This window comes from Bombus affinis, chromosome 3 (genome assembly GCF_024516045.1).
Source record: "Bombus affinis isolate iyBomAffi1 chromosome 3, iyBomAffi1.2, whole genome shotgun sequence".
NCBI classification, from domain to species: Eukaryota; Metazoa; Arthropoda; class Insecta; order Hymenoptera; family Apidae; genus Bombus; species Bombus affinis.
The window spans coordinates 4,420,964-4,433,137 of NC_066346.1; the positions used below are offsets into that span (position 1 = coordinate 4,420,964).

Sequence of the window (12,174 nt, forward strand, 5' to 3'; positions counted from 1 at the left end):
CTATGCTGACGTCGCGATTTAAAGGACAATTCGCCGGAGATAGCAGAGTCTCCCGCGTGGTCGGCGCTTCTATTTTCTAACCAGTTTCTCTTGTCGTCACGATTTCGCGGTAAATTGAGGGACGACGCTGACGTCTTAACGTCTGGCTATTACGCTACGATTCATGTTTCGCGTTGATAACTTCTGTATTCGTCACCGAGTCAGGTCGAAAAGTACCTTTCAGCGAAGACGACGCCTTTCACGAAATTGAAACACGATTTCAGGTCGTTTAATGAAGCAATTAGAAGGAATAGGGCAGGAACGTTTATCCAATGATTGCGTTTGCTCAGTAATTCTGATTATTTCGAGTAATTTTGGCTACAGCTTAATTATTCTCGGTTCGTTTCAGTGTTGTATTAGTATTCAGTATTAGCTTTAATATTGATTTTGCGAGAGAAGATATTTGGTAAGGTTAAACATTGCCAGACGAAAATGTGGAATCGCTATGTAATTATTCCGTAAAATACAAAAATTAAAAATTTAGAATTCTCTTATCATAGACGAGTATTATAGTTAGGGATTTATCAAATTAAAGGGCATGGTATTTGAATGTAGATACATGCAAAACTCATATGTTACAATACGTAAGAATGTAAAATTTGAAGTCCCTGCGGATGAAGTTTACGGTGACATTCGAAGATTCCTATCGTTCCTTCTCATCCCTTGTTTTACAAATAACCGGCGTGTCTTATAAAATGGCAATTAGCAATGGTGCGACTGAAATTTCACGAGGTGTACGAGAATCGTTTGTCCTTTTTCTTGTCTCGACGAGTACGTTCGCGCTGGTGGCAAAGTGGGTACTTATCTAAGTTGCAGGCCAGTCAGCGACAAGGAGCGAGAGGAGAAAAAGAAGAGAAAGAATGAATGGCAGGAATTCTCCGCTAGTAGGAAAAAAAGAATAGAAGGATACAAAGGACCGGCAGGAGAAAATAAAAAGCGAGGATCTGTTGTGACTTCCATAAAATCCGGAAAGGGTTCCACGGGACATCCAAGAAAAATTCTCCACGAACATCTCACGAGATTTCTCTGAGCTTGAAAGCATTCCAAGTCTTGTGTTGCACTTCCGCCGTGTCGACACTTTACTCTCTTTGTTGGCGTTTGTTGTGTGAAGTGTCCGCAACTAATGAACTGATTTTTCGAATCAAAAGAGCGTATTTTGATTTTTGTTTCTTCCGTACAAATAGAAATAAATAGCTAGGATTTTATTATATTTCATTCCCTTTCTTATCTCTCGATCGATATCCTTCCTTGAGTTTCGCAAAAGGGTTTTGGCAGTCTGGAAATGGCATGTTACGTAACTGTACTATATTCGATTGAAATCCATCCGTAGTTGATTATGTAACCTGACAGGCTCGCCGAAAGCCCACAAATTAAGTTAGTTACACACTGCGCGGGATGCAGAAACGATCGGAACGAACCTAATGATTTCGACGCCACTGTTCCGTACACGTTTCATCGACCTCATTTACGTTCGTAAATTGCAGAGTATAATTATAGCAAGTCTAGATCAACGATACTCAGTCATTCAAATTTTCAGGAAAATTCTATAGCACCTCTGCCATTATATGTATATTGTACGGCTCAAATTACCGATATGATCGTTATCGTGATTATTATCGAGAAATATCTTCGCTATTATTATACTTTAATAGAAAGACGTCAAGTAGATTCAATTTTATTCGTATTATTTTATAATTACGTTTTTATTTCAACGTTTATTATTTGACGTGGACGTTTTATAGGGCTTCCAAATTATTTCGGTGAAATGAATTCATTTGGATCGACCCGTTCCGACATAGACAGCCGTTTCACGCCAGTGACATCGATGGCATTGTTTCGGTATTTCGAATTTAATTAACGGAACATTCGTTATATGAAAATTCTCCACCTCAAACATTTCACACCGCGCCAATTATGTTCTGCATAAAATCGTTTTCTTTATTCGCAGCAGGCATTGTTCCATACTGTTCTTCTCTGTCTATTATTTCCAATAAAATCTGCAGTAAAAACAACTAACGAAACTTTTTATCATCAAAGGACACTATTGATAATATCGAGTAGAGATTTTAACACTTCACCCGATATTTCAACCTTATCCTCCCTTCTCCAGTCTTCCTAACTAAATTTACATGAAGATAACTAACGAAACTTTTTATCAATAAGAAACATTACCGATGACTTGGAATAATATTATTCCAACTCTTCACACGATATTTGGCTACCTAAAAATTGGACAAAGTTATCTCCATACCTTCTTTCCTCCTGGCGATAAATTACAGCTTTCTCACAATGTTGGCCTTCTTTCTAAACGCGGAAAAACATTGTCAAATTTGCTAATTCTCGTTGGGCTCACCGATATTTTCGACTCCCAGCGCGTTCGCTTTGCTCTCCTTGCTCTTCTCGTCCCGGTTGCACACATCTCCGGTATTTTTCCACCATTTATCGTATAGAATCTGGATCACGCCCTTCTCCTGCAGCTCGAGAATCGCCAGTGATATCTTATCCCTCCAGGGCGAGCCTGCATATAAAACGACTTCGTTAGGCTGGCCAAGGAACCGGTGATCCCGTCTTTGAAACGTCCCGACTTCAGAGAAGCGTCTCGAGAAGGTGAAATTGCTCCGACTGGTCCTTCTTAGTTCCCCGAGGCGACTACGAAACGGAACGGAGAGCTACTGGATCTCTTCTCTCCTCTCATAATTCTTACGAATCGCTCATTCAAAGCCAAAAGACGCACGACAGTTTCCGCTCGCAAGCTTGCGAGAAAACTTGCGAATGTTCGTCACGCGACCGACGATTCGTTATTAAAAACGGACCCAAAACGAGGCGTCGAAAGAGTGAGTTAAAACGCAGACACGTTATTCCAATTAAGAAATTGCTTAGCGACCAGTCTCGTCTGACTATGTAACAGCTCCGCGTAACTTTCAGCTCGTGTCCGCCCGCTGAGAAACCGAGTTACACGGATTTAAAACTCGGACCCAGTGTCCTCTCCGCGTTAATTAAATCTCCTTCGACGAAAGAGCGCGCGAGCGACGAACTTCGCCGAATTTCGCAACGAAAACGCCGGATCTCTTAGTCGTTGTGTTTCTTTCCGTTTCACAGTCATTCAAGCGCGATTTTATACTCGGGTGAGCTACAAATCCTTGAACTTTACGGTGTTTGCCACGGAACGCTGTTCACGCCTTTCTTTCTCGCCGCTTGCCACTAAATTCCGGTGCAATTTCTCGCGCTGCAAACTACCGCCGTGCGATATTAACAGCGAACGATATTTACGTGTTTGTTTCGCCGCGTAGCAAGTTTTCTTACGTGGTACACCGCTCGAACGGTACCAAGCCGGCCATTATATCGCGAAAGTGAAGCGTTCGACACGCTTTTGTACGCTTGCCAGGCTCGTTGTTTCTATTCACAATGCATGTGTGTTAATTAAGACCGCAAAACGTTAAACGTGAGAACAAAACGCGGCAAAGTGGTAGCATCATTTTCACGAAGCTAAACACTTTGAGGGATGTTTTATAACGCGAAGAAGCTTGCTTGCATTGCAAACCGAGCGGTTACAAAATATTTTCTAAATAAACAATTGTGAATTTATTACTCCACCGGGAAAGAGAATCATATTTTCTGGCAGGCTTCATCAAGAATTTTTCAACTTTTTTACACAGAATGGATATGTCGGGGAAGAGTGAATTTTCCTGCGAGTATGAAAAAACGAAAAAAAAGAAGATGGAAATTTCTTTATGATTAGATCGAACCGCAGAAATAGGCTTCGATTGTTTTCCGATATTACCTTTCGGAGTGGCAATCCCGTAACCTTTGCTGTCCAACAGGCCGCCGATTTGCGTGAGGTTGCAATCTCGTTGCACAGCGTAATCGAGCATGGTGGATTCCATCAGGAAAGCGTAGTCACCCTCGAGCACTCTTTTCACTCCGTCCTCGTAGCTTTTCACGAATACCGATGGCGATTTCGTTTCCATGAACTCCCACATCTTTTTGTATATTCCAATCTTCGAGTCCTGTTATTACAAATATTACAATTATCGTTTGCCTGTTTGCGTGTGCGTCTCCTAAAAATGTATATCATATCGAGACTATAGGTAATTTGGCACACTGTAATCGTATACTAATTTTTTTATGAGAGGAGATCCAGTATCGCGACGTGTTTTCTGTTTAATTGTTCCGCAACTGGTTATTTTCATTTCCATTATCATTTGAATATTCGTTTAAAACAAGCGCAGAAGGAATTTAATTTTACCCTATTTCGAATTAATCAAACACGTTTGTGAAGCATAGTATATCCTTGCTGTGTCTTCTGCCATTTAGAAATATAGAGTGTGTCTGTTTTATCTGGGAACACGCAGATATCTCGAAAACTACGAATAATACGAAAAAATGTTTGAAATAAATGTCGCACGTTTTCGAACGGTAGATACATATCATGCCGATATTTATTATACTTTGCAATAACCTTGAAAAGCCATATGGAAATCACGGTTATATTTTAAATGGGAAGTATATTTTTTTATTCCATATTCTTGTTACCCACATCGAAATATTTTCGAAACACTACTCGTATTTTTTGCATAAACTACTACCGAGATATTAATTCTGCCGGAGGATGGAATAGTATTTAGCATACACACACATACACACACATACGTAATCGGTTCTTTTTCATACTATACATAATATATATATATATATATATGCCCTGTGGTGGTAGGTACATCAAGTAACGCCAATGCCTCCGGCATATCAAATTTAGAATTTAATATCTCGACAGTGGTTTATGCAAAAAATACAAGTATGTGGTGCTTTGAAAATATTTTGTTGCAGGCTATAAGGATATAGGATAAAAAACATAATTTGCATAAGACTTTTCAAGGTTTTTGTATCATCCACAGTTCTCGAGATATTTACGTGTTTGCAGATAAAACGGATAGACTGTATATGTATCGGTGTATATTTTTTTCAGGAGTATTGGTTACGAAATAACGAAGAGGATACAATCAACGCTACAAAGGATGCTTTTTTCAAATTTCTCCGACCGTGTTTCCAGTCATTCGAATACGGCGCGTGTCGAGTTTAGTAATAACGTACGTCCTGAGAATAAATCAGTGACCATGGTGGCGCGCAAAGTGCTATTCCAATATCGCGATATTAATATAATTTAGCGGGTACGCGTTGTTAAAATGTCGTTTCGAATTTAATAACGTTAAAAGTCGGTGTTAAAGGTTGGATATTCGACGAATTCGCTGGTATGAAAGCTACCTCCCGTGATAATTAGTCGAATTTGTCTCGCATTATGAACGGTATGTTTATGGTTTTAATATTTCGAACGAATTATGAATATACGCGCGATTCACGTCCAACAAAATATCCGTATGACACGGTTGGAATGCGAATGAAAATCGTGGCTCTTGCAGAATGCTAGCTGCTACGTAGACAATGAGCCACGTGACGTTAATTAATATCAATGAATTTATATCTTTCTCTGTGTTAGAGAAGAAGAAGGCCGAACGTGAGACCACGTTAATCCTATGATTCTATCGGATATACGAGAAGAAAGAGGACAATTATAAAGCAATGTTTGTTCTTCTTCTTGTCCTTATTGTTAGTTTTTGTTGCAACATAAAAAGTTTTTATTTTGCATATCTGGACTTACATTACTTATACTCGGCATTTTTCGAGTCTACCACTCAAATTCTAGAAAAATTGGCTTGATTTAACTAGTTTGATCCTCGAGTATAGAATTTCATGCAGGTAAGTTTCAACACAACTGTGTTAAACTTTGCTTTAGTTGCTAACAACGTGTTCTAAACTTTTGCGTATCTACGAAGATGTTCATTAAATCCGTCACTCACAACTTCTCGCATCTATTGATTTCGTATTTAAATTTCGTTTTAAACAATTTGATAATCTTTGATACTTACTCTGAAGAAAGTCATCGTACTTCCACCCTCTAAAGTTCCATAGGAAATCTGCGTTTGTTCCGCGAGATCTGCCGCGTTCTCGATCGGCGTGATCATCCTCTCGACAGTGAGGAAGGCAGCCAAGTTCGCCGTGTAAGAGGAGATGATGATTAACGTGAAGAACCACCAGATTCCGCCAACAATTCTCGTGCTGGTTGCCTGATAATGACGATCGATAGGCCTCTTACGTAATGGAAAATTGCATCCCTCTCGCGAGCAATTCCTTCTCGGAAATCGTTCGAGCCGCCTCGAAATTGCAACCCTTTAACTACCGACCAAGTGGAATAACGAAACAAGAAGTTGTTATTAGCCAATTTCTTTCATTATTTTTCCAAATCGGGTGCGTATAAATTTTTCGCAATATCTATTATGAAATTTGTGTCATTCTATGAATTCTTCATATTGTTAAATATTTATTAATTCTTAAGTGAAGTTCATATTTTCGTTATTATCACTATATACATTTTCAAATTACCTGATAATTTTATTTATTAAATTTTGTTAATTAAAGTGGAAAATGTACAAACGTTGAAACTTATAAAATTCTTCACTTACATTAAAGACTAAGAAGATTTATCGCATATAACGTAATGAAATATTTACGACGAAACATTGTATCGAAATAACTGGCGTGCGTCTGGCAATCGGTTTTCTTGCGAATGTCGCCTCGATATCGCATCTCCGTGCCCCGGAAGCCCATAAAGAGCCTCGACGATCAATTGAAACCACGTCAGTGGAGCATCGAGGTCGGGAGACGATTTAAGAGCTTCGTGTCTCTGCTACGTTCCACTCGAAGAATGCAATATGCGGTCTCATTTGCACCCTTCTGAGCCCACTAATGGCATATTTCGTTCCATTAGCCGTGGTACCAAGTGGTTCATGCTAACGATTACCGCGACTCGAAACATTTCTCAATATGTAATTCCTTCTACTTTACGATATGAAAGATGTTATTCAAATTACCATATAAGTAAGTATTATACTTACTTTGTGGTAAGTATACAAATACCTACACGAGCCAGTGTGTGTTTTACAGCCGCTATAGATCTTTCAAATATCTTCTATAAAGTATAATTTTCCTTGCTTTAATTTTCCTTTAGAAATATTTATAAAGACATTTGGCTGTTAACGCGAGGAAAAGAATGAAAGAAATGGAATAGAAGTGGCTGGTTTCGCTATACCCACCGCAGTAGAAAAGAAATTGCCCGTTTCTTGATATTTATTCATATCGCCAGCGGTGTCGAGGCAAATATCTCGCAGACTCGAGGATTACGCTGCTCTATTTTCTCTTTCGCCGTGTCACATCGGCGATACGACTTGGAAAATCTCTCGAACGATAAGTTTCCAGCGAGAGGAATTCTCGCGGTACCAGCGCGGCGCGAGCTTCTTCCCGCGCTTTCCCGTTTATTCCAGCATTTTCAATGAAAGGAGGGGATCGCGATCTCGCTCGAGCACTCTCGAATCCGACCTTTTTACGCGGATGTCTGGGATTCATCGAGCTCGCAGCCGAATCGCCATTCTCCTCGAACTTCGCAACGACAACCCCGCATGTACACACATGCCACCAGAGCCGGCTAGCACCATATGTCGTACAGGTGTTTCTCGTCTCGTTAGAAACCATTTTCACCTCGCTGGGTATTATGTCTGTGGCCACAGGGAAGATTCAATTCAGTGGAAAAGGGTATATAGTAAACTCTTGGCTCACGAACAATTTCTAACTGTGTGTAATTCGGTACAAATTGGATTTCTTTTTGACTATTTCTCATCTGCTTGGAAAATGGTGTTAATCAGAAGGGGTTCTAAAATAAATCTTATGCAGTCAGAGCGCTCTTATTGCTTTGCAACTACTTAGTGGCGGGTTTCGAAACTGCTACCAAGCGTGTAAGATGAATTAACCGCATCGTGGATCATGTAACGTTATTACATCAGGCTCGAGGCAAATTTTCAACTTACGCCCTATAAAGCATTTTAACCCCTGCTGCGAATGTAGCTTCATAAACAGCTATTACATGCAGTTTTTATCGCCGGACGTAGCACTTACGACGGACATAGCGATTATAAAATATGTTGTTGCAAAATATGTTGTTCTCGAAGTTATCAGCTGTTTCATCAAATATTTATCGCTCCATTTATGCAACCTACTAATCTATCAAACTTTGCACGTGGACTAGAAAAGATTAAAAACGAAGATTTCCCATAGTAATCTCGACTACCAGAGAAGTTCGTTGTCGAGTTCTACGCGAAACTACTTGCTCCACGTTCGAACTTTTCCCGCGCAAAGAGGACTCACTTTCCCGAATGACGTGCAGAAATTTTCTTAAGCCTGCGAATGAAAACTTTTCAAATCGTAAGAAATCTGCTCTAGCGGGAATTCCGTTGGATTTAGTCGGACTAACAGGAAGAAGGAGAAACTGTCAGCGGAAACGATACGACGGAAATGAGGCGAACGAAATGTAAGGTGCTTGGCTGCTATGTGCATGCAGGGGTGACATGCGATCTCTCGATACTCGATCGTTCTGTTTCTATCGAGATTTCCTGTCGTGTTCGTCGGTGCAACTAAAGTGTCCACGCTATTTCAATTCGTGCTACTTGAATGAGAAAAGATCTTTCGTCTGCTTAAGATCCTGCGTAATTGATAACAAAAAGAGATATCACTAGGGTGAATAAGGCACTTTGCTCTTCTATTCTCAACGTGAAGTTAAAAGGCAGACTAGACAAATAGAACGGTGAATAGATCCTCCAATTTTATCCGCGGATTATGTAAACGAACGTATCTGTTTCCTGGTCTCGTTTTGTCTACGTTTAGAGTCACACGATGTACTCATATGGTGCTTGAAACATTTCTGCGCTTTGTACGGTGTTTCTCGTTTGTTAAATAGGGAAGCTCGTTAGACTTCGTCCCATTTTATGGCTCGAGTTTGATGGATCATCTTCCTTTGAAACTTTTCGAAAAATGAGACCACTCGCTTTCACGGTCTTGGAAATATAATGAAATATTAGATAAACACGAGATTCGAAATACCCTGTCTTTGTATTATGCTCTATGGGGTGTCTTTAATTCAAACATAACATACATTAAGTTCTCCAGGAATCTAGCTTAACGAACGGAATTAGAAACCTAATTTCTCCAAAGAAAGCGCATCAAAAGGGATGAAAACACTTCCACTGAGATTAAAAACAACGAAAACTAGTGTCCTCAGAAACGCGAGAAGAAATTAGAGAAACTGCATTCCCTCGCCCCCCCCTCCCCCCTCCCTTCAAAACGGACCGAATAAGACGAAACAAAGAAACCAGAAAATAAAGGCCAGAGCGAGGGCAAAGCTGCGTTGTTTCCGTAATTGTTTGGCAAATAAAACCGGGCTTTCCTGTGGCCCGGTCCTAAGCACGCAGTTAAGAGCACGCGGCTTGTGCCTCCACACTTGCTACCTTTATGATAATACTACGAATTTCACGAGGTTGTTTTAAATGGTCACCTTTATGGCGGATAATATCGTTACAAAATACAAGTTACTTTACAGTCTCGTGATATCGTTGTTAGCTCAGCTATGTGTCTCCAGATGCTTTTAGTCGATTTTAAATCACGAGAACTTGCATTACCGCGTTGATCGCCAACTCTATATCAATCGGCCCGAGATTTTTCATTCGTCGGATCTATACTGTATGTATCGCGAGTTTGACAACCTATAAAATTTATAAATCGTTCCGAGGAATCGTTCTTCTAACAATTCACGCGAATGTGTCGTTTGTTCGTCGAATAACGTTGGTTGTATATTCATACATTCGAGATGAATGGATTCGTAGAAACCAACGAGCTTCCAATTGTGTGTTACGAAGGTTTTATTTGTACAAGTGATTGTTCTCGACTGCCGGACTCTGTGGTGACACGTTTACCTTGGGGTTGAGATCGCTGCCCTGTTGCATAAGCGTGCCGACTGTAAACCAGAAGCTGTTGGCCAGGGTGAACTCGTTGACCGTTCTCAGTAGAGGAATGTCGTCGCTGTCAGGATCCAACGCGCTCACGTGACTACCCTGATGACATCGGGACCCCCGCCAAGTGGTGCGAAATTTCAAGGACAATTACACAAGCTGTCCGTAAGTAGTTAATGGTTATTCGAGCGATCGAAAGGGTCGTGAGTATCGAATAGGATTGTTCAACAATGCGACGTTTCTGATCGTGTAAATACTTTCAACCATGCTACAGCTGACTAAGAATCTCTATGATGGCTTTAGAATAATTTTCAGTATTGTAACAGTAATGCAAAAGAATTTCCAATTGCTCGTGCATACTTCTGGAAATTCATAGCAACGTTATACAATTAATTTTGGTAACCTGAATGATTGAAACAATTTTTAAAAATATATTATACATTGAGATATTGCGAGGACTGGGAATATAACTTGAAATTTAATAGATCAATACGCAATCTAGTTATCATTTCTTCCACAGACTTGATATTCACTACAAAACTCACAAATATTAAATTTTGCAGTTATAGGGCATTGAATTTTAAATTTTGAAAAAAAAATTGAGATTGAAATTTGAATTCGTCTATTTTTTCACGACACCTTTCTGCGTCGGTTTCACTCGATTCAATTCCGTAGTCGATTAGCACCACTCGACGAGAGCCTACCTGTAGCGGACATTTGCAGCTTGGGCAGGGTGTCGGTTCAATCCATTCGTAAGGCGAAAATCTCGCCACTATCCAAATCGTTAGGGACACCATCACGTAAGCGCCCAGCATGGATAACCAAATCTCCACGGCGAGGGGATTCATGAACGAGAACAGCCTCGACGGCATTCGCCCGGAAACCTGCAGCAATTACACGTATTTCCGGATTACTAATCCCCGATTCTTCTCTCTATATCTCCCTCTACCCACTTATCGCCCGGTAAAGCCCAATCCATTTTCTCATCTGCCGATTTTCCCCTCGTTTCGTGGTCCCCAGGCGAAACCTTTCTACGTCTTTTCCGTGTCGTTTATTCACGATTTTTTCACGCGAAAAATCACTTTTTCGAGGATAACTGTTTCAGCTACGTTCCTCTGCCAGCCTCGTGAATGGCAACGCAAGACGATCCTTTATCTCGCTGAGAAATCGGAGATTCCGTTTTCTATTCTTTGGCCCGTCACTAGCCACGGAATACAATAGCCGGTCTCAGCATACTGCAGAAGTTTAACCGGTAGACGGATTCCTTTATCCTCTCGTTTCTCTTTTTTCTCCGGTCGTTTCACCCATCAGACGAAACTGGAGCGCGAATCATCGTGATTTGGGCTGCGACTCGAGCGAATATGGACCGTAATACGGTTCGTCTCTAGCCCAGCGTTTTCGAATGCCATCGAGAGTCCACGGAAACCGCCGACAATCGGTGCTCCCAGACGTGACAGCTTCTGATTTCTGTTATTCGCTCGACGAAAGATCATCGATAAGTATTGGAAGATGGATCCGAAGGACCAGGTGGAACTAAATCGATAGCTGGATTCGCAAAATTGTTTGTGGATTCTGTAGAATATTTAGGAATTTGTCGATCTTGTATGAACAAAGAAATTGTATTCCTGTTGGGTGTGCCAGTTTTCTTGGCCAAGCATCGTCAGGGTAATATAGAGATATAAATAAGAAAAATATATTGCATAAGGTCATTTAGAAAAATTGCGAGAAAAATATGAAATTCGGAGGGGAATATTAATGGATACCGAGATTATCGACAGAATATTAATATCGGTAAAATATTAATATATTATTCAAGCACATTTATTTCGATTTTGTTTTATCTTGATAAACCGATCGTATTAATTTGTTACACATATTAATATTTATTCTGTATTCTTTTCTTTAAAGTTACTTACACATAAAACGATATGAAACCAAGAGATATGAAATCGAACGACGTTTGAAGACTAGATATGGTCCGCATCGTATTTTCTACTTTTCTTATAGCTCTCCAATAAATCTTCAAACGACCTACATTTCTACAATCATAGAACATCCTTTCAAAGCTTTAGAGCGGAATACAACTGAGACACCTTGTGTATGACATTCTTATCTGTTCCTTTCGATTCGACCATCACTCCACAGAAATCCCCTAAGAATCCACAAACTTCGGAGCAGTTATAAAAGGAGCGGGACAAGGGTCTGAGCTTAGTCTGGGGTCCTCGTCACACGAAGTAATTGAACG

At 40.3% G+C, this 12,174-nt stretch overlaps 1 protein-coding gene across 6 annotated transcripts in view; it reads right to left on the bottom strand.

The window, feature by feature from the left end:
- The window catches only part of LOC126913998 (glutamate receptor ionotropic, kainate 2), a 160,617-nt gene that overhangs the window by 7,593 nt on the left and 140,850 nt on the right, over nt 1-12,174 (bottom strand). For 5 of the 6 annotated variants that reach the window (XM_050717359.1, XM_050717363.1, XM_050717358.1 and 2 more), the window contains 5 exons: nt 10,634-10,813; nt 9,894-10,031; nt 5,964-6,161; nt 3,821-4,046; nt 2,393-2,557 (listed from right to left, as the gene is read on the bottom strand). In XM_050717359.1, coding sequence (XP_050573316.1) covers nt 2,393-2,557; nt 3,821-4,046; nt 5,964-6,161; nt 9,894-10,031; nt 10,634-10,813 — 907 coding nt within the window. The remainder of the gene's footprint in view (nt 1-2,392; nt 2,558-3,820; nt 4,047-5,963; nt 6,162-9,893; nt 10,032-10,633; nt 10,814-12,174) is intronic. The other variant, XM_050717360.1, reaches the window with a different exon arrangement.